The 20,614-nt window shown below is 44.8% G+C and overlaps 6 protein-coding genes across 10 annotated transcripts; 2 read left to right on the forward strand and 4 right to left on the reverse strand.

Moving 5' to 3' along the window:
* Positions 1 to 155: 155 nt before the first annotated feature.
* On the reverse strand, positions 156 to 2,085 carry LOC6559302 (palmitoyltransferase ZDHHC3). Its single transcript, XM_001987645.2, has 5 exons — positions 1,857 to 2,085; positions 1,599 to 1,790; positions 1,321 to 1,542; positions 1,051 to 1,263; positions 156 to 976 (listed from the first exon to the last, which is right to left on the reverse strand). Exons 1-5 carry the CDS (start codon positions 1,941 to 1,943, stop codon positions 818 to 820), a joined length of 873 nt encoding a protein of 290 aa, XP_001987681.1. The 5' UTR covers positions 1,944 to 2,085; the 3' UTR covers positions 156 to 817.
* A 110-nt stretch (positions 2,086 to 2,195) lies between these two features.
* Positions 2,196 to 3,239, reverse strand: LOC6559429 (peroxisomal membrane protein 11B). The gene is made up of 2 exons (XM_001987646.2): positions 2,978 to 3,239; positions 2,196 to 2,915 (listed from the first exon to the last, which is right to left on the reverse strand). Exons 1-2 carry the CDS (start codon positions 3,147 to 3,149, stop codon positions 2,362 to 2,364), a joined length of 726 nt encoding a protein of 241 aa, XP_001987682.1. The 5' UTR covers positions 3,150 to 3,239; the 3' UTR covers positions 2,196 to 2,361.
* Positions 3,240 to 3,305: 66 nt separating this feature from the next.
* LOC6559430 (transmembrane protein 208) lies at positions 3,306 to 4,360 on the forward strand. 2 transcript variants are annotated; one of them, XM_032734466.1, is made up of 4 exons: positions 3,306 to 3,413; positions 3,473 to 3,628; positions 3,682 to 3,818; positions 3,880 to 4,360. In XM_032734466.1, exons 1-4 carry the CDS (start codon positions 3,408 to 3,410, stop codon positions 4,100 to 4,102), a joined length of 522 nt encoding a protein of 173 aa, XP_032590357.1. In that variant the 5' UTR covers positions 3,306 to 3,407; the 3' UTR covers positions 4,103 to 4,360. The 2 variants fall into 2 exon arrangements, with proteins under 2 accessions (XP_032590357.1, XP_001987683.2); XM_001987647.2 differs by lacking the exon at positions 3,306 to 3,413 and having other exon boundaries at positions 3,467 to 3,628.
* A 411-nt stretch (positions 4,361 to 4,771) lies between these two features.
* On the reverse strand, positions 4,772 to 13,298 carry LOC6559431 (ATP-citrate synthase). Of its 4 annotated transcripts, none has more exons than XM_032734463.2 (9): positions 13,200 to 13,298; positions 11,461 to 11,641; positions 9,440 to 9,625; positions 8,646 to 9,372; positions 8,266 to 8,580; positions 7,359 to 7,581; positions 6,039 to 7,272; positions 5,631 to 5,971; positions 4,772 to 5,570 (listed from the first exon to the last, which is right to left on the reverse strand). In XM_032734463.2, the coding sequence occupies exons 2-9, from the start codon at positions 11,617 to 11,619 to the stop codon at positions 5,402 to 5,404; spliced, it is 3,354 nt and encodes a 1,117-aa protein (XP_032590354.1). In that variant the 5' UTR covers positions 11,620 to 11,641; positions 13,200 to 13,298; the 3' UTR covers positions 4,772 to 5,401. The 4 variants fall into 4 exon arrangements, with proteins under 4 accessions (XP_032590354.1, XP_001987684.1, XP_032590353.1 ...); XM_001987648.3 differs by lacking the exon at positions 13,200 to 13,298 and adding an exon at positions 11,807 to 11,884 and having other exon boundaries at positions 7,359 to 7,530; XM_032734462.2 differs by lacking the exon at positions 13,200 to 13,298 and adding an exon at positions 11,807 to 11,884.
* A 211-nt stretch (positions 13,299 to 13,509) lies between these two features.
* Positions 13,510 to 19,378, forward strand: LOC6559432 (transmembrane protein 131 homolog). Its single transcript, XM_032734461.1, has 3 exons — positions 13,510 to 14,233; positions 14,294 to 18,170; positions 18,631 to 19,378. The coding sequence occupies exons 1-3, from the start codon at positions 13,622 to 13,624 to the stop codon at positions 19,230 to 19,232; spliced, it is 5,091 nt and encodes a 1,696-aa protein (XP_032590352.1). The 5' UTR covers positions 13,510 to 13,621; the 3' UTR covers positions 19,233 to 19,378.
* Positions 19,379 to 19,676: 298 nt separating this feature from the next.
* LOC6559976 (ubiquitin-fold modifier-conjugating enzyme 1) lies at positions 19,677 to 20,517 on the reverse strand. The gene is made up of 2 exons (XM_032734467.1): positions 20,287 to 20,517; positions 19,677 to 20,212 (listed from the first exon to the last, which is right to left on the reverse strand). Exons 1-2 carry the CDS (start codon positions 20,407 to 20,409, stop codon positions 19,838 to 19,840), a joined length of 498 nt encoding a protein of 165 aa, XP_032590358.1. The 5' UTR covers positions 20,410 to 20,517; the 3' UTR covers positions 19,677 to 19,837.
* Positions 20,518 to 20,614: the final 97 nt, after the last annotated feature.

The following is a 20,614-nucleotide window of genomic DNA, read 5'->3' on the forward strand; positions in this document are numbered from 1 at the left end:
TATTCAAATTATATCGGGATTATTGTGACAAAGACAAAGGTCGTCTAAATATTCATTAATATTTTGTATTTGTATAAATTGTAGCAAATGAATTTCAAATGCAGCTAAAATATGCTATGATAGCACTTCCACAAACGCACACAAACACTCTCACATAATTGACACATTTGGTGAACAAAAGTGTTTCTATATATATAAATACTATATACAAGACGTTTTGTGTTTGAGGGCGCGCGCACCACGTCCAGCAGACACCTCCTGGATCTCCGATCGTTTTACTCAGACTAAACTAAACATGGGTACTGACAGCATCGGCAGAGTCCATGCCGACAACGACATGTCGGGAGAACTGTTCGCCGACCATCTCAATTGAGATGCGTTCTCTCCGATGTTTATGTATTATGTATTATTGTAAGAGCCAGAGACCCTTGGAGATGAGCGGCACACATCTTTTGGCCACCTAAAAAGTTTGCGCATGTTTTTTTTTTTGTATTTGTTTTTAGTTTTTCTCATTGCAGAGTTTATTTCTCTATAGAATAAATAGAATGCTCTTCTGTTCTCTCTCTCTCATCTTGTACATAATGTAAAAATCTTTCTCGCTGGTAAATACAATAATTAATAATAAGTAAGTATATATTGCATGTTGCAGGCAACGCATGTCCAATATTGTTAAGCTTAAGTAAATATACACACAGACACATACACCTACGATTCCTGATTGATTTTTGATTGAATATGAATATTGCACTGCAATATTCAACAAGTGGTTCGTTTGTTCGTTTCAACTAAAGAAGTAACATCCATTATTTTTTGATGCTTAGACCGAATAGAAATGTGAGTTGAATCTGGTGCGACATGAGGGCTCCGTAAACGGCGAGAACCAGGCCAATGAGAACCGTCCAAATACCGACTGTATGCTCTTGAGTCGCGACTTTTTTACCCAACGCGCCTCTTCCTTCTTCAGTTGCTCGATGCCCTGCAAAATGTTTAGAAAATGCGTCAGTTTAATTTAAAAATATCTGCCATTAATTGCTTGGCGCAACGACGCACCGTTTGATCGTTAAATATGGCATTTAGCTGCGTTGCCAGCATTATTATGGTGAATATGCCAAACATCAGACCCTCGAATGTGAGGAAGAGCAACAGAAATATTGTCGCCGGTGGTGAGTACGATGAGCATGTTCGCCAATCATTCCGCACGCACTCGGCAAACTGCGTCATCACCAGAAAGAGGGTGTGCACCGAAATGGATGCAATATAAAACTGCAAATTGAAGTGTGTTAAGGGAAAATGTATATGTATATTTCAACTTAAACTCACCGTAAAGAGCACAAAATACTTTTGGTTGTTCTCGCCCACACAGTTGTTAACCCAGGGACAATGGTGATCCATTTTGCGTATGCAGCGCTGGCACACGGAACAGTGGTGGGCACGCTCTGGCTTAATGCTGCAGCATTTCGGGCACTTGTAGAAGATTTGACCCTCACGATAGCCCATTTGTTCGATCATCTCCTTGGTGGCATTTCCACGCGGCACAGCCCCCTGGAAGAGATGTGAAATCTACACAAAAAACTTCCAATTCGATGATGATGCCTTACCGGATCCGAGAGCATGGTGCGCAAGTGGGAGACAAATGCTAGAAAGGCAAGTGCTTGGAATATAATCATATTTATCGTACTGAATGCTGTGTAATGGTTGTAGCTGGGCAACAGTATCAGTCCACAGACCACAAACTCCGCAAAGAGAATAAGCAGCCAGGTCATAACTACGCATACAATGCCGCAAATATCCTGCAAAAGATGTGTCTCAATATGAGTGCTCCTCAGTGATTTAGCATTAAACATTAATCCACAGACCTTAACACACCAGGCTCGATTGCCGAGGCAACGATTGTGGTGATCAACGCCACCGTTAGTGGACAGCGATGAATATGAGTAGTGCATTCCGGCGGAATTTTGGACACACACGCTCTCATCAGCCCACAAGAACGCACGCACAGCAATGACGCATCGATTCCTATTTTCAAGATAACGCAACCAGCAGGTACGATAAACAAAACAGGCTGCTAACAAACTTGGTAAAAGTCGGCCAAGAAAAACAGCTGTTGCAGCCCAAAACAGTCGATAAGTTACCAGTGTTGTGCAACGAAAAAAAATACGCCAAATGACAGGTGACAGGAAAATATCATTAGAAAATTACATTTTCACATTATTTATTGAACTTTTGATGGCTTACAGTACAGTTTCATAAAATCGTTCGTTTCAAACTTAATACTCATACAAACAGTTAAAATATCAAAAAAACATTTCAAACAATTACAACTTTATACATACATATAAATACACAAACAGTTTGAAAATATTACGCGGGCGTCAACTTAGCACTTGGCTCGATCAGCGCCCAAAGACCTGCAATGGATGAAATCGCTCCCAGCATGCCAATCGTTCTCGGTGTTAGGCTTGTGTAACCCAAAGCCGTCAGAGGTATAAAGAAATCGCACGCATTTTTCACCGTATCCACAACGATAGCCTTGTGCGCCCACAACAGGCCGTAGGAGTGTAGAGCAAGTTGTTTAATGTCTGCTGGTGAATTAATTCGTGTTGGAATCTTGCAACGAGAGATTCCCCCACTGCAGCTGGCCTTGTGCAGATCGACGACGCGCATGATCTCGTACAGGTCGCGACACAAATTCATGATGATGGAAAATAGCCAATATTTGTTTGCGATTTTCGACCATCTCTTGGCATCCACCACGGTTAACCCGGTGCGTGCCAGCCACAAGAGATGATCGGCGAGCAGAAATAATGCTTGCGACACTTTGCTCATGGTGAGCGTGATGCGGATCGTCAGATCTGGATAGTGTATGGATCGCAGGCTGGCATAGAATACATCGAGTCCCTTGCCAAACCGAAGTACTGTTCAAATAAGCCATCTCAATCGAAATCGTTATCTTAAACAAATAGAAAAAACTACTTACATTTTCGGAATGTGCTCAAAATGTACTCGACTGTCTTGAAATTGTCAACCAATGCCGGATGGCAATTTGAGGACTCCATCGAGTCCCACATGGCACGCGATGCATATTGTATGAGTCTTGCTACTTTGTCTCGGCCGGCTGCCTGGTTATTTAACTGCACCCACTTGTCCATGCTTACTATTCTTTGCCCAAAATAAAGTCCAACCGCAGAAAAGAAGTCCAAGGTGCAAGTGTCAATGAAGTGCGTTGTAGCCTTGCCAATGTGTTAAAGAATTCAATGGCAGAGCTGGTCACTCTCTTGTTTACATTTATATTTTTAAAACAGTCATGCTGTTATCGATAACGATTCTGCAAAGTGATAAGTAGATGCCACGTCTTTTTATTTTTTTTTTGACTAAACGGCAGTTTTTATAATAAAAATTTGTAAAAAATGGCAGTGAGTATATGACAAATATTTGCTTAATATTATAAATGAAATACCGTTTTAAAATGCAGCCACCACAGAAGGGTAAACAGGCCACAAAGGGCGCTAAACAAATCGTCGAGGGGAACAAGTCAACTTTAGCATTTTATCGAAACATGGCCATTGGCTGTGCAGCGCCCGCCGTCTTATTGAGTTTTTTGGTGTTCGAATTCACAAAGCTCACCGTGGTAAGTACTTAAAGAAAAGCGAGGAGTGCGCATCTTATTCAAATTTTTTGCAGTTCATGGTGACCCTAGCGCTACTCATCTTGGGTGCTGCCTACCAATTCATGGTATTCATGTCCCGTGCAAAGTACTCTGAAAGCGGCGCCTTGCTAGACTCTGGCAATGACTTAGACATGGAGGGCGGCATTGCGGAGTAAGTGTAGCATGATAACTCCCATAAGGCTCACCTTTTGAACACTATACTTATTCCACAGACATGTCAAGGATTTGATTATACTTACGTCGGGTACGCTGTTATTGTCCCTGATTTCCAATTACTTTTGGATGGTTTTGCTGCTGGCACCAATCCGTGCTGCTTGGATGCTCTGGGGCGCTGTTATCCAGCCCTGGCTATCGTCACGCAATGCCGCCGAGGAGCCCGAAGTAGACGAAAAGAAGCAACGCAAATTGGATCGCAAAATGCGCCGCATGAGATAAGAGATAAGAGGACGTGATTCGTGGATTGGGTTATTCAGGTTGCTGCATTCAAATTATCCTCCTCCTCTGGTTTTAAGCTAAACATACAATTCATAATCTTACGAGGCTGCTTGAATAGGTTACGTCTATTTTTAAAATGAGATTTTTACGCTTAGTTACGCTTGGTCATTAGTCGGCCACAGTGAAAAAAGAGATGTTTGTGTGCCGGGTATCCGAATTAGTTGTTTTCCAGATTAAATCGAGACAATGAAAATGCAATCGTTTTTGTTTTTTGGTTTTGTGAAATTTGGTGCGCTTTAATTTATGTGGCCGTGTGATGAACAATAATACTTTTATAACGCTTCACAATATATCTGTCTATATAATCGGGAATATGGAATGCGTAATCCGATCTAATGCTAAAAACCTTTGTGAAGGGAATCACAGTTTCGATTCGACCGAAACATTTTCAAATGTTCACCGAGCCTTGTGCCTTGTAAATATGTATTTATACATATATATAAATATACTATATGTATACATATATAAATATAGATAAATGTGCATTTGAGTGCAGGAACTTGGTGCAGATCTAATTAGTGCAGTTTCCACTTTGCATAGTATTATTCAGCGAGCATGGGCTACTAAAAACAAAATGAAAACGTGAAAAATGAAAGTAAACAAAAATAATGCATTTTGCAAACATTTTATTATTTGTTGACTAAACTAATTTGCATCCAAACTAAAATAAGAATATAAAAAATATCAAATAATAATGACAAGTGTCCCTGTTTGGTGCTCAAGATTTCACTAAGTTTATTTTTTTCTTTATTATATATTTTTTTCTTCGATTTTTTCCAAAAACCCAGATGAGCGTCAACAATATACGATCGTAACTAAATAACTTTATATGCTGGTAAGTTGTATGAATGTAAATGCAGACTTAGTTATGAAATATATAATGTATTTAACTAAGAGATAGATAGGGGGAGGGGGCTAATGGGACTGGGAGACAAACGAGCAAAAGCAGAGCATATATATACATATCTATATGCATTTATAGATATATATATATATAAATTTAATATATATATAATTTAATATATATATATATATATATATATCGATAGAGAGAATTGAATTGAAACTCAACTACACAGCTAATGGAGTGTTCTGTGATTCTGTGGAACATGCGGCCCCCGTGTTCCATGCTCGCCATGCTAGCAGAGTTGATTAACATCAGTGCTTAACTACAAAAACATCCAACAATTTATAATATCAATGGATGAGCAAGCCAACAAGCAAAGCATGCCTTGCTCTCTAGTTGTATTGCTCGGGTATGACATAGGAGATATCGTCCCACGGATGACGGTACAATCCCTGCTTGAGACGCTTCTGATCCATATAATGACCGATGAAGCCTATGCTGCGTCCCAGCACAAACAGCGAGTTGATGGCACCCACATTGATGTACTCCTGTGCCTCCTCACTGCAATTACAAAAAATCCAAATTACTCTGAGCTTATGCGATCTCTGGAGCTGGACTTACCTGGTGAAGGAGCCACTGTTGCGCAGCATATCCACAAAGGCGGTGGCAATAACACCATCCACATTCAATATTAAATTTGGTTTCTTTGTGGTGGTAATTTTCTCCACCTCCAGCGCATACTTGAGCAGCGGACACTGAGGGAAATTCTCGAGGACAAACTCCTTGATGATCTTGACACGCACATCGGGATTGTTAATGGACTTGACACGATGTCCAATGCCCAGAATGAGTTTACCCTCCTTGCGCATTTGGTTCACAAACTCCATGGGATGCAAATTGGTGTCGTATGCCTCCGAAAATTGCCGGGCGGAGCCATCAAGTGCGCCACCAAAGCGATCGCCCTGCCAAGAAAAAACAGGTTAAAATCGGACACAACTCTTAAAATGATATAGAGTTTCAAGCACTTACGATGGTCAGCAGACCGCTGACGACGGAAGAGACCAGATCCTTGCCGGCACGGGCGCACACGATGGTATTGTGGGCGCCAGAGACGGCGGGTCCATGATCAGCCGTGACCATCAGGCACATCTCGAAGAACTTGCACACATAGGGGGGCAGACACCGCTGGAACCAGAGCAGCGAGATGACGCCACCAATGCCCACATCCTTGTTGAGCACCTCACTGATCGGCATGCCCGCATACATCAGCTCCTGGCCGCGCTCATCACAGATCGAGGTCATAAACGACGCCGGCTTGCGGATGAGGCCCAGTTCACGGGCCCACGAATAGTCCATGGGCACCGTAGGTGGCGGCACCTCCTCGCGGGGCACAATGCGTCCCGTTTTCACCAGTTCGCTGTACACATGATGGATGAGCTCGCCCAGTGTATCAAAGGAGTCGGGCACATAGGCGCCAGAGTCGCGCAACGCTTTGTTTTTGGCCGTGGCCGTCTCACGATCGGAATTGGCACAGGAGCCAGCGTGACCGAATTGCACTTCCGAGGTGAACATGCTGGCGCAGGTGCCAATGCACCAGGCCACGAGTGGCTTGGTGATACGTCCATCCTTGACAGCGGCGCACACATCATATTCCTCGGTGCCACCTACCTCGCCCAGCAGAACAATCAGTTTCGTTTCCGGATCAGCCTGGTAGCGCAATATGTGATCCATGAATGTGGAGCCCGGATATCTATCGCCACCAATGGCAATGCCCTCGATAACGCCGTCGGTTGCCTTCGATATGATGTTGTTCAGCTCATTGGACATGCCACCGGAGCGGGACACATATGCCACGCTGCCGGGACGATAGAGCTTCGAGTGCAGAATATTATCTAACATGCCGCCAGTGTTGCCAATCTTGAAGCAACCAGGTTTAACGCCACCCACTGTAGCGGGTCCAATAATAGCGACACCCTTCTTGTCTGCCTCGATAATCAGCTTACGGGTCATGTTCTCTGGTATGCCCTCGGCAATGATAGCCACTGTGCGTATCTGGGGGAATTCGAGCACCTCCAGCGTTGAATCGAAGGCGGAACGCAGCGATGCAAAATTGACCATAACATCGACCTCCTTGTGCTTGTGTATGGCATCGGACATCTTCTTGTACACTGGAATCAGGATCTCCTTGTGCCCCCAGTAGTACTTTTGCTTGTGATCGCCCGTAAACGGATAGACCATGGCCACTACGGAAGGCTCATCACGCCTGCAGTGAAATTAATGTATGAAATACATAAATTTAAATATATATATATAGAGATAATCGATAACAATCGGTAAATGGAGACTTGCCTGCAAATGAAGTCAAAATCGAGCATCGATTGCACCGCACGTTGCTGCATGCCCCAAACAATCGCTTTGGTTGTATTGGAGAAGAATTTTCGATTCAAATTCGCGTTCGCTCCGTTGCTCTTGCCCAGCTGCAGCTGCTGGTGATTATTGCCGGCGAGGCCATCGCTCTCATCTGCCGAGATAGGTGGTAGTTTAATCGGTTGTACTGTTGTCGAGCGCAATGCTATTTTTTTCGTGTTTTTTTTTTCGAGTTTTCGTTTTTTGTTTGATTTTTTCCCAAATGAGTTTGGCAAGTCGATGTCGATGCCGTTGTTATCGATATCGATAGATTGTTATGATGATGAGAGCGAGAGCGAGCGAGCAAATATAGTCGAGAGTATAGAAGTTTGACATACATACATACACATACATAGATACATACATATACAAATACATATAGACAACATTCAGTACAATTAAAATTACAATTGCAATTACAATAATTATATTAAGTATATTACGAGGACGGGCGGGCGGCGAGGTGGTGCGAGGAAATGCATACAAACGAACGATGTGTTTTTTTTTGGGGGGGTGTTTCAGTTCACAGGTGCGAGATTTAGCCAAAATAACGAAGAACAGTTCATAAAATAACATTTTTTGGTTTATGATTTTTTGAGGGTGGTTTTTTTTTTTTTTTGTTGATTTGATTTGTAGTTGTAGGTTGGACGTAGGGCGATCAATGCAAAGACATACAAAAAGAGAGATACAGAGAAAAACAGAAATATAAATGCATGTCCATAGCAAAAATAAGAAATATTAATGCAGGAGAGGGAGGTGGAATATGGGAGTGGGAAGTGGGGGTTGGGGATTGGTTGCTTGCTTGGGGTTATTTTAGCACATTCAGATACACATTGAGATTTCCACGTACCGGAGCCAAGAGCATTGGACTCGGCTGCCGCCTTAAGATCCGCCTGCGCCTGCTGTCCGCCGGGCAGCAAAAAATTCGCCGTGGAAAACTCCATGCTGGCCGCCTGTGGAATGGGCCGTTTGCCCAGCGCCATGCCACAAATGGCGGTCATGTGCGTCTCGGGGCCAAAGACGTGCAACGGTATGCCCAAGGTGCTGCCAAAGTCACGCATGCGACGCAATCCCTCCTGATAATTGGGTCCGGCACGGCGCACAAAAATCGACACGTTGTGCTCGACCAGCTTCGACTGGAATTCGCGCAGGGCCGTAATGATACCTGTGACGAACAAAGTGAGGTGATTTAAATCGCTGATAGATTGCCAGATAAGGACGGGAGCTCACCTTGGAAGGTCGATGCAACATTCGTAAAATTAGCAATGCCTCCGCCCGTAATCAGCACTTTGCCATCGGGATGTTTTGGCGACGACGTCATCAGATTGAGTATCGTCTTGGCGTATTCGTACGTCTGCTGTTCGGATGGAGCACCGCTATATTCACCATAGTTGGCCAACTCTGTGGCGCCACCGAGATCACAAATCGTATCCGAATAGATGACACTGGCACCGCCGCCAGCGACCATTGTCCAAATGCGTCCGTTTCGATTCAAAATCGTCAACTTAAGCGAGGCACCACTCTTCGCATCGAGATCCGCAATATAGGCCTCCTCGGGAAAGGCATCGCGTCCGAATGGCGGCGGATAATCAATTTCGCCCCAATTTGGACGGCATATGAAATCGGCAGTCGAGTCCAGCTTGGCTGCCAAATCCAATATGTACAAATTATCGGCGGTCACGACCAATGGATTTATCTCCAGATACGTGAAATACAATTCGGCAAATGTTGCATATAGCGCATATATAAAGTTGGCAATGCGCTCCTTCTTCGACTCATCCGTAATGGCCTTCAGCAGCGTTGTCTTCACATCCGCCAGCGATAATTCACTGTCCACGGGCACATCCAACTTGACAGCCTTTGCATCCACATCGCCAATATCGACGCCGCCCAGATGATAGAACAGAATGGTGTCCGCCGATCGATGCGAATAGATGCAAACATACATTTCCTCGGCCTAAGAGAACAATCGGTTAACAATCAATTCTTATTTATGGCAAATATATTTTGTTCCTTGAGCTTACCTCTGTGTGCGGCACAAAAGGTTCGATTATAAAATTGCGCAATTTGCCAACGGCATTGCCAATCTTCTGATCCTGGTTGAGACGCTCGCCAATCCATTGTTTCACCTGCTCAAAACTCTTCTTGACGCCAACGAGACCCAATTTGCCACGTCGCTTAATCAGTTGATCGGGCTTCACCACCAGTGGCTGCAATACAAACAATAATTTGCACCAATTATAAGTGAGAAGCAGTGCTGCTAATTATTTATCTTTTGTAAATTATTCAATGAACCTATTAAGCTGGTTAGACCAGCTGCAAGATTCTGTCGATAATCAAGCATCAAGTTGCGCGCTTAGCAAAATGACAATCTCGCCAAGGGGTCAGTCGAGAGGCTGCGTCATTGACAATGACAATATGCACACACATATATATATACACTATATATACTTATACACTTACACACTCAACAGGCGTGATGCTCATTGGAAGATCGTACGAGTGTAAATTGAGCAAAAAGAAGAAGAAAAACACCAGAGGGCAAACGCCTCAGGCGATTGCGTCTGTTCGCTTTTCAATGTGAAATTATTGCATGCCATCAAGTCTCACAAAGTCAAACCTTAGTCTAACAGATTATATATATAGTGTAGAAGTATACAGGTAATTCTATTTGCTAAAAATTGTTTGCTTTCTATAGACTTTATACTATCGAGTATATTGCAAAATATTAACTGCTTATAAATCCGTTCAAATATCGCATATAAGGCAGTGATGGGCTTTAAAAAACACTAGTCCCTTTATAGACTCTATATTTACACCTAATAGATTTATAGACTTTATATAACTTATAAAAGACAAATTATTTACTTCTAATAACTTCGATTGTGCCGCATTTGAATATATTTTAAATACAGTAAATATTATAAATCATTTTCTAAACTAATAATCTAATATAAACAAAATTATTAACACCTAGTAACTCCCATTTCATTGAAAGTGATCATTTTATTTATATAAGTTCTCATTACCGAGTGTCCACTGTAGTGCATTATGCTAAGTAGTATTTACTATGCTGTTATGACACTTTTTTGCGGATAATCACGCCACCCGCTCAATCTCTCAATCAACACGCACACTCACACGTTCAAATATCACTCATTTGGGAGATAAAAAAACACTGGCGCTATCAGAAACAATTTGTTCGCGGAAATCTTTTGATTGTTTTATGGAGACAGCCTTTAAGGCTGGAAATACCACACCTACATATACTCTAATACTATCGTGTGTGTACACAAATAATAATATGTCAATCAGATAGAACAACAGTATTCTCATCGTTAATCATAAATGTGCAAGTGGCGACTGATCGAATCTTAAATACCCTGATTCATGTGTAGATTGTGCTGTTTATTTGATGGCCATAAAATTAATCACTTCACGAGTTCAATGACTGATTGGGTTTTGGTGCAAATATTTTGTCTATAAAAATGGGTTTAGAAATGCGGTTTTAATTAAAATTAGCTTGAATTTGTATGTTAAGGAAATTCAATTGGTGAATATACAATATATGTTTATATTAACATATTATGTATAAAATATAATATGAGTTTTTGAAACATTTTCCCTATGGGTTATTTCGAAGTATATCAAAAGATTGTTTTCCTAGTATAAAAAATATATGCTTCGTTCTCGGCATGAAATCTCACACCATTCATATGCTACAGAGTATAGCCTAAGCACATTTATACAAATAATCGAACCATGCTTATCAGTCACATTTTGGAAATCATGCCAAACACTGACTGCCTGCCTGCCAGATTAGTCATAAGCAGCAGAAACAGCCTCTTGCTTCGTGGGCTAATCGATGTGGCCTTAGCCGGCTTATTTGACGGCTTGGGTCAAGTTCAAGGCGAGAGAGAAACTCGAAATTTGTATTGTTTTTGTTGTGTTTGCTCGCTCTGCTGGGGTGGCCTAGTTGTTTGTTGTTTGTTATTGCTGAATGCTTATCTCTGAATTATTGCAGGGCTATTATTAGCTTGCTTACCGTGGTCAGCAACCAGGAATGATCGACGCTCAATTTGGACCAATTGGTGCCGGCGTTGACTGTGGCAAAGCGGCAGGTTGCGGCGCCGGCTCCATGTTGATTTAGGTGACGGTTGAGCAGGTCTTTGCCAGTGGCTTCCGTGATCGCTTTCGCAGACATGCTGTATTAAAATTGGGGTGTGCTGCAAATGGAAAATCAAATTCACATTGTTAATACGCAAATTTTAAATGTATGATTCTTATATAAAAAAAAACGCTGTGCTTCTAAACCTTGAATTTTAGTGTACATGTGTGTGTGTGTGAATATTTGTGTGTAAGAAAATGCAACAAAGTCTTCAAGCACCTGCCTAGTGTATTGTTGTCTGTTTAAGTGTGGCTGAGTTTTTTTTTTTTTATTTATTTGCTAGTTTGTTCAGCTCTCGTCTTTGCTCGACAAGCTGCCTGTGCGCTGTGCGATTCTCAAGTAAACTGAAATCTAATATGCTAAAACACCAACGATGAAGACCCGAACCCAAGCATGACACCAAAAAGCCGATGCCGAAGCCAAAGCCGAATCTAAATCCGGCAACGAACAACGAGGCGCGCTCGTTTCGTTTTGATTCGTTTCTCTTCGTTTGGTGATTTATATGTAATCGTTATCGTTGCTACATTTTGCATATATTATTTATATTTGTCAATTTTTTTGGGTAAACAGTTTTAAACTTATGTTAAATAATGAGGCTGCTCGTAAGTAAATTGCATTTACATCTCAGCTATTCTAATAAATAGAGTTGAGTTTTAACACACAAAATGTAGGTGTTTATTGTTTAAATCCTAGCATAACGCTAAAAATATTATGCCTAATTTTTAAATGCCAACTGCCGAATGAGACAAAAATGTGTACCGCAAATGAGATCGAGCAAAGAGCTGACCTTTTAGAAATTTAAAAAAAAAACTGTTATGCCATTTACTAAATACAAAACACTCACAACAACAACAACAATCCGAAAATGAACCGGTTTATCTTGTTGAGCAACAGCAACGGTATCCCAAAACCGAAAATTAGTATGGGCAAAGGGCAGGTAAAATACGTAACTTTCACCCAAAAATTGTGAATTATGTAGGTAAATTGTGAACTCGGCAACGACGACGTTGACAACAGCACCGCAAGTGACGTTGCTGAGCACTGGAAGTACGAACATAAGACACACACACGGAAAAGTTTTTCCAGCTTACAGCAACATTTCGAGTGTTTCGTTTCTGATTCTATTTCTGATTCTAATTTGCACACATTTCAGGCTATCGCTGTCACTGGGCAATGGGAGAACATGTTGAATATGTGTGCTGAATGACTTAGCAAATTTAAAGCTTGCGTTTCAAAGCTCCCTTTGGATAGCGTTGTTGCTGTTGCTGTTGTTGTCCAAGCTGCTAATTAACATGAGAGCGCGCAATTGTCGAAGTTCAGGGCAAATTTCTGACGTGTATTGGCGACGTACAAGTTTTCCTTAATACTGAGCTATAACTTGATGGTTGGATTAAGCAACGTGCCCAGTGAAAGTGGGCAAAATCAATAGTGATGCAATTTCGGTTTTTTTCTTTTTTTTTACAAAATGCGTCGTTGTCTCTGCCACAGATTCGCAGGGATTTCAGTGTGTGTGTGTTTGTTCATTTCATGTTTATTGGCAATTACAGGCATGTTACCAGTGAAATAAACAATTGCACATGCATGAACTTATTATTATCTCTCACTATTTAACTCACTCTAACTAGATATATGTACAGCAGTTAAACTTTTTGTTAATAACTTTTACACCGCAAACTTTCTTTTCGATCTGAGATACACCTTTTACGCATTTATAACACACAGACAGTTATCGATAAACACACAAGATTCACCCAGCAACGAATGCACGCGTTAACACATTGCTCACAATTGCGTTAACAGATAACTGTTAGTTGGGACAGTGTGACCACATGCGGTATGTCTGTAAATACCAGCTGAAATTGAAGGACGAGACAGCTGTTCACACTTTATTAAACAGCTGTTGGAAGTTAATGCTCTCAGAATCGAATCAGCGATAACATAAGCGATATTGAGTAATATAATTAAACTAGTACTTAATGTGAACACACGTCTGCGGCACAAAAGGAGCAGCCCAACAACAAATACCCACACAATCAGGATGTATACAACACATTCGCTGCTAATGATGCTGCTGCTGCTGTTGCTGCTGCTTTTGTTGCTTGCCTCTGCGAGGGGTGACCAGCAAATGGTGGGCAGCAGGGAAAAATTGCTGTCCACCCTGCAGGAGGACTTCATCGGCTTGGAGGAGTCACAAGCGCTGCCAGAGCCACATACACGGGAACAAGTTGAATTGTTGCGCCACTTGAATTTCGTGCCACCCACCATCGACTTTGGCAAATGGTCGGTGGGTCAAACGGTAACGCAAATTGTGACGCTCTTCAATCACCACACAAATCGCACCGTTCACCTAAATTCAGTGGCCGGACCCGAGCCGGTCTTCTACAGCAGTTTCTTTGGCACACGCGAAGTGCCGCCGCAAGGCAACACCACATTCAGTGTTGTCTTCTTGCCCCGTCAGCTTGGTGCCATATCAACGGGTCTGCTCATCCAAACGTCATTCGGTCGCGCCGAGTTCGAGGTGCGTGGCGAGGGCAGCGAGTGTCCCTATCGCTTGAAGCCCCTCGTGGGCATCAAAGCGCCCATGAATGCAACTCTTACGCCCGAGATTCACATGTATAATCCGCACGAGCGGCCGCTGCAGATACTCGAGGTGAGTCATCAAATTGAGCAAAAGGACTTTAACTTACTCCAATATCTATTTGGTTGGCAGGTTTACAGCAGCGGCGGAGAGTTTCAGCTGGAGCTGCCCAGCGGTGGCTCGGAAGGACCACAGAATCTGTGGGAGATACCGCCGCATTCTCTCAAGCCCGTCATACGGATCTCGTTCCATGGTCGCACCGCCGGCAATCACAGCGCCTACATACGCATCAAAATAGCCGAGCATGCCGCAGACGATGATCATCTGCTGGAGAATGTGCTAGTCATACCTGTCGAATTCGAAATACTCCCGCGCCACGGCGCCTATGCTCGCAATCCGCTGGCCGACTTTGGTCGCCTCGCGACGGATCAGCATGCGGACGCGTTGCGCTTCAAATTGGACATGCAAAACATGCAGCCAGTGAGCAAACTCATTGGTAACTATTTACGGCACATACCCGGCTTGAGTTATGATGCGCACAATGCCAGCATTGTCCTGGATCCGAAGTTGTTCGAGGAGAATGCGAGCATCAATGATTTGCTAGTGATTGGCGGCGACAATCAACAGCAGCCACAATTCACCGTGCTCGTCCGTGCCGAGATCTTCAAGGGTGGCCTAGGCTTCGATCGGAATTGCACACTGTTCATTACGAGTGGCGGCGGCGTGGAGGAATCCCCGCTGGAAACGCAGCGTACACTGTTGGTGCGAAATAATTTCGGGTTTCCGCTGCTGCTGCACAATCTGAGCGTGGAGGCGCCCATTGATCCTGCCGTGTTGCAGCTGTCATCGCTGGAACAGGAGATACTGCTGCAGCCGGGTGAATCTGTGGATCTGTTGCAGCTGCACTTGCTCAACGAGCAGGCTACTTTCAAGTCGATGCTGCTCATCGCGAGCAATGTAACCACATTTGAGCTGCCACTGATTGCGTGCAGCGGCCGGTTACATGTCTCCACACAGCCATATCAATTGCAGTTGGCAACGGCGACGGCGACAGATGCTGCTTACGGGCTGGAACTGGATTTGGGCACGGTGCCGTTTGCGGAGATGTCACGCGATGGCTATGTCATATTGCGCAACGACAATCCCATGCCCATCAAGATAACCAACTGGAACTTTAAACCGCCCAAGGATGTCTACTTTCAGGCCGCCTTCATGGGCTGTGTGCCCCGGGATGGGCACGATGTAAATGCGGCTGTGGTTGGAGATGCCCCCCGTGTGTCCAATACAACACTTGGCGAGCTTAAGGCGGATAATAATGGCACACAATTTGAGTTTTGTGTGCAGTTGCGCGAGGGCGACAGAGCCGTCTTCATCCTCTCCATACAGACGCATGTCGCCGAGGAGAGCAGCGGCACTTTGAAGGTGTGGACACCATTCGAGCTGATACGGAGCACGGTGCGCTTTAAGGCGTCGGTGGGTCAGCTGGATATTGAGCAAGAGCAGCTGCAGTTCAAGTCATGTTTTCCCGGCAAAATCTGTTCGGCGGTGCTGAGCATACGTTCCACCTATGTGAATCCGGTGCACGTCAAGTCGGTGGCCTTTACACGGCGGGGTCTGCGCTTCAAGGATTTCAATGCCAAGGGCACGACGATTGGTGGTCAAACTCTGACCAAAGTGGGTCGCATTTACTTTGAGCCGGCAGCGCTGTGCGGCACCACTTGCTACATACGCAGCAGTCTCGAGGACCACGCCATCTTTCCCAGCCTGGCGGCGGGCGTGGGGCAGACGAATAACAATCTGCTCTACGATGGCGTCGAGGTGCGTCAACGTACAGAACTCTATCGGCAGTTTAAGCGCCAGCTGCACTCCATGTCGCTGACGCTGCACACCGAGGAGCTGCCCCCATTGGAGCTGGACTTTAGCATTGCCATAGAATGGCCCAAGTTGGTGCAGCATCAGCCGTTGCCGCCAGCGCCAACGATAGCGGTGGGTCAGGTGCAGCGCCAATGGATAACGATGAGTAATCCGACGATGCAGCCATTGCTACTCGACTACTTCCTCTCGGATCCGGCGTATGCAAGACGCACACAACTCTCGCTGCCGCACGAGGTGATCGATGTGAGCAGTAGCAGTTGCTATCTAACGGATCGGGCTGTTTTCTCGCTCCCAGATGCACCGTTCCACGGGCCAGTGCTGTTGCCGCCCGGCTCCACACTGACTATACCCGTGCAGTTTAGCGCCGAGCAGGCAGACAAATATTGCACTCTGCTCCATGTGCGCAGCAATCTGACGCTGTACGAGGCCGTCTGGATAACCGCACGGGCCGTTGATTCCCAGTTTCGTTTCGGGAATCGACGTCCTGGCTCCACGACGCCGCTGCTCTTCGAATTCAATGCGGAGCAATTTGAGCGTTGCGATGGCAGCAACTCCAAGTTGGAACAGCCGAATCACATTGTGATGGCGACGCGCAGTTTTACGGCGAGGAATGCGGGTGCATTGCCCATGTTCATCCAGGGCTTCCTCATTGGGCAGCGGTTTTGCGAGGGCTACGGCTTCAGGGTCATCGATTGCCAGTCCTTCTGGCTACACGAGAACGAGACGCGCAAAATTGAGATCAGTTTCAGCACGGATTTTACGGCGGCACGTGTCCAGCGCACCTTGACGCTCGTCACGAATCTCAGCTACGACATCAACTATCAGTTGTTGGCCCAGCTGCCGGCGGAGAGTATGGAGCGTTGCGCCACCAGCCTGCCGCGTCCGGAGTGGGAACCAGCATTGCGTAATGCGGCACTCGTCATCCTCCTGGTAAGCTTCTGTTTGGTGCTCCTTGCTGCGGTTTTCGATGCACGTGCGATTATGGCACAGCAGAGTGCTTATGATGCGGCCCGCTTCAAGGGTCCCATTCAGCCCACATTCAATCTGCGCAACATTGTCAAGTTGCAGGTGGCAGAAGAGGCAGCAGCAGCAGCTGCTGCTGCGGCAGCTTCTCTCAAGGCGGAGCAACAACAACAGCAGCAGCAGCAGAAGTTGCGCAATGGTCAGTTGAAGGATCTGCGCAAGCGTACAACTGCCGACAAGTTGACAACTGCCACTCAGCGGAAACCCAAATCCTGGTCTGTGTGGAGCATGGACATGACTGCAGCAGCAAGTGCAACAGTTGCTCCTGCAACCGCTCCTGCTCCCGTCAAGCCTCTCAGTTCGCCCAAGCCCAGCAAGAAGGTGCCAACACTACCCCCAACACCACCCGCTGCTCCCGCTCCCGCTGCAGCTGCTCCACGTGCATCCAGGAAACCCAAACAAGCGACGCCCATCGTTGCCACGTCCGCGCCAATGCCCACGCCCATTGCAACGCCCAAGCCGACGCCCAAAGCCGAATCAGAGCCGGAGAAGCGCATCAGTCCCAATGCGAAACCAAATTCCAGTCCGTCACTGCAGGAGAATGTCTCGCCGCGCACACTCAAGCTGAACCCGGACACGCCCAAGGAGCGTGTGCTCAAGGAGCAAAATGGTAGCGCCAAGAAACTGGGCAAAACACCTGGACGCGAACGACGCAAGGAACAAAAGCTGATCACTCTCAATGGCGCCGGCAATGGCAACGGCAAGAAATCCGGGGAACGGGCCAAGCAACGCAGCAAGCAACTCAATTTCAATGGTAATGCGATTATAGCTGGCGGTGGCGGTGTCTTAACGCTGACCACGCCGGATGTGGATGCCTCAGAGACAATGATCACGTCACCATGGGAGACCAGTAGTCGCGTCTCTTTCCGGGATGTGCTGCAAACGAGAGCGTTACCAGCGTTGGACAATGGCCTTAACTGGAATCCGGCTGCCAGCGACTTAGCCAGCAGTCAATTGGGCCCAATTGGCAGTCGCAAGAGTCCCACTGTGACATCTCTCTGGGATCCGCCGATGATATCCGATTCAGCCGTCGACGATCATTCGCCAATGAGTTCTGTTTTTGATGTTGTGGAGCCACCGCCGTTGGACATGGACTTGCCGACCCTAAATGGTAAATGTGCATTCAAATCTGTAGCTGGCAAAGCTTAATTTAATAGTTCTTCGAAAAACACCTCTCCTCACTTCACTTTGAACTCATCTGATTCACGCGGGTGATCGAACGATCGATATCGATTGCTATCGCTATGTGATGTACATTGATACATGTTATGTTACAGCTGTTATTACATGCTTAGTTCTACATCACTAGTGGCCTGTTAACTACATTACATTAGTGGCCAGCGACAATTCATTAAATTTCAAATAGACTAAGTGGGATTCTTAGAAAAACCCGCTTCCAAAGTGAAAAATGAGTGCAAAACTGTTGTTTTCAGCGCAATTATTTTGCGATCGTCATTAATTTCTTCTTTAATTAATTACTTTCGATCGAGCACTGTATAAAAATCGAATTTAATTAAAAATCAAAACTATCCGTTAACATAATTCAAATTTTAACATTTGGCCACTCGCAGATCTATCGCGACAACAGACGCAGGCGCAGTGGGAACGCAGTGAGCTGATATTGTGGCAGCAGTTGCTGCTGGATCAATTGGAACAGCAGCGTAAGCAGCAGGAGAAATTGCTACTGCTCTCTAGCAGCATTGAGAGCAACAATTGGGCACTGAATCTTGCTGCTGGTGGAACAGGTGCGACTTGGACGCCACTGGGCTATGCCGCTTGGCCGCAGCATGGGGCAGCAACACCACGTACATCACCGGCGCATACCATAACGCCTGGTGTGGGCGTAATACGTCCACCACCTGGCCTGGAATCCAATTACAATAACAAACACAACAACAACAATTGCCAGTTAACAGCAGCAGTTGCAGGAGTAGGAGTAGCAACATCCTCAGGAGGAGCTACAGCAACAGCGCCGCTTAACAGCAACAACAACAACAACAGCAATGTTAATAACAGCAACAATAACCATATCGATGGATTGGCCGCATTGCAGGACGCACAAGAGCGGGTGGCATCGAATGCGATGCCCACCCATGCCCAATATGATCCATTTACGTCGCCAAGCTCAATCTGGTCGGACAATTGGCGGCAGCGCAACAATCATATGAACTGAAACGTTTATCCAAAGCTCACTGATCAAATTTAAGCAACCAAATGAAATTCTTACTCTATATAAGACACTTAGGCTATGCTAAGAGAAAAATGATGAGATCTTTTCCAATTTGACTTTTTGACTAAATAAACTGCAAAGATAAATGACTTTCATTATACACAAACATACAATACATATGTCTAAATTCCACCAATATTAAGAAAAAGCTCTCTCGTACAATTCATCTTTTATAAGATGTGTCCCTTAATACTTTCCATTCACTCTCTTAAGCTCGCTCTTCCTTAATATTTCATTCTTCACTGTTACACTCATTTACATGTCGCCCTTCTATTCGATTCTCAACAACACAGACTTTTACATTCCAGAATATGTTAATTATCTTTCGCTTCAATCGGGTTCTGCTAGTTTACGTAGCTTCACTTTTAAAACCCAGACTTCATTGTTTTGAAAGTTTTGCATTTTACTAAAAAAAGAATAAAAAATCAAACAATTGTGAAGTAGCAATTACAAAAAAATACTGAACAATGAAATGTTCTTAGTATGGAGACCAGAGAAACAGTTGCCATTTGTTCAAATCGTTGTCTAAATTAACTAAATCCGCAGCCTCAGCAGTTGTCCTTGTACGCGATGACGCCCTTCTCGATGAGATCAGGTACCTCCACGGCCAGCCAGGGCGCCAGACCCAATGCCATGGCATGCGCAATGCCAAACTTGGGCACATTGCGTGCCCACAGTGGCTTAAAGTGATCCGTTAAACAGATTTTGCCACCCCGATACATTTTCGCCGTTTTGCCATCCAGTTCCGGCAGGGCAATCTCTGGCGCTGTTGTCGGATATGTTACGGGAATGTCGAATTCCACGTCGAACTCGTATTTGAGCAGATTGTGCATGTACCAGCATTTGCCGAACCATTTGGTGCCCTCCTTGTTCGACTCGAGACGAAACCAATCGCTGCCAGATTGCTTATTGTTTTCCACATACTGCCGAAGAGTTCGATGAATTAATTACAATTAGATCTAGTTTTTTGATTTGATTTAGAATATACTGTGCATGCCTTTATAAGTGCCTGATATTCCTCCTTCAGTCTCTGCACCCAAATGTCTTTCTCACGTGGCCCAGCACGTATTTGCAGCAATGGAATACTGCTCAGTGTTTTTCTCGTACTATCGTCGACCATTGCGATAATTTGGCACAGCAAACAAATTTAATAATTAAATATACAAATAAAAACAACAAGTGTGACACGTACTGATGCCAACTTATCGATATACACACTTATCGATGTATATTTCCATATTTCTCAGCTTATTTGAGCAGACAGCCAAAAGCTCATTGCTACAAGAGTGTTACCATCGATTGTCTCAGAAAATCATTTTCGATTA

This window comes from Drosophila grimshawi, unplaced genomic scaffold (assembly GCF_018153295.1).
Source record: "Drosophila grimshawi isolate 15287-2541.00 unplaced genomic scaffold, ASM1815329v1 contig_1369, whole genome shotgun sequence".
In the NCBI taxonomy this organism is placed as follows: Eukaryota; Metazoa; Arthropoda; class Insecta; order Diptera; family Drosophilidae; genus Drosophila; species Drosophila grimshawi.

Bases quoted from the DNA above. Each gene is read 5' to 3' on its own strand.
- LOC6559429 (XM_001987646.2), bottom strand. From the start codon at position 3,149: ATGGACAAGTGGGTGCAGTTAAATAACCAGGCAGCCGGCCGAGACAAA. The intron at 2,916-2,977 runs GTAAGTAGTTTT...TTATTTGAACAG, and splicing joins TTTGAGCACATTCCGAAAAT to TACTTCGGTTTGGCAAGGGA.
- LOC6559431 (XM_032734463.2), bottom strand. From the start codon at position 11,619: ATGTCTGCGAAAGCGATCACGGAAGCCACTGGCAAAGACCTGCTCAAC. The intron at 8,581-8,645 runs GTGAGCTCCCGT...TGTTCGTCACAG, and splicing joins TGTTGCATCGACCTTCCAAG to GTATCATTACGGCCCTGCGC. The intron at 5,571-5,630 runs GTAAGTCCAGCT...TTGTAATTGCAG, and splicing joins AACAGTGGCTCCTTCACCAG to TGAGGAGGCACAGGAGTACA.
- LOC6559430 (XM_032734466.1), top strand. The intron at 3,629-3,681 runs GTAAGTACTTAA...AATTTTTTGCAG, and splicing joins AATTCACAAAGCTCACCGTG to TTCATGGTGACCCTAGCGCT. The intron at 3,819-3,879 runs GTAAGTGTAGCA...CTTATTCCACAG, and splicing joins ATGGAGGGCGGCATTGCGGA to ACATGTCAAGGATTTGATTA.
- LOC6559976 (XM_032734467.1), bottom strand. From the start codon at position 20,409: ATGGTCGACGATAGTACGAGAAAAACACTGAGCAGTATTCCATTGCTG. The intron at 20,213-20,286 runs GCATGCACAGTA...ACTCTTCGGCAG, and splicing joins AATATCAGGCACTTATAAAG to TATGTGGAAAACAATAAGCA.
- LOC6559302 (XM_001987645.2), bottom strand. From the start codon at position 1,943: ATGCACTACTCATATTCATCGCTGTCCACTAACGGTGGCGTTGATCAC. The intron at 1,264-1,320 runs GTGAGTTTAAGT...TTCAATTTGCAG, and splicing joins AGTATTTTGTGCTCTTTACG to TTTTATATTGCATCCATTTC. The intron at 977-1,050 runs GTGCGTCGTTGC...AACATTTTGCAG, and splicing joins CCATATTTAACGATCAAACG to GGCATCGAGCAACTGAAGAA.
- LOC6559432 (XM_032734461.1), top strand. From the start codon at position 13,622: ATGTATACAACACATTCGCTGCTAATGATGCTGCTGCTGCTGTTGCTG. The intron at 14,234-14,293 runs GTGAGTCATCAA...TTTGGTTGGCAG, and splicing joins GGCCGCTGCAGATACTCGAG to GTTTACAGCAGCGGCGGAGA. The intron at 18,171-18,630 runs GTAAATGTGCAT...GGCCACTCGCAG, and splicing joins GGACTTGCCGACCCTAAATG to ATCTATCGCGACAACAGACG.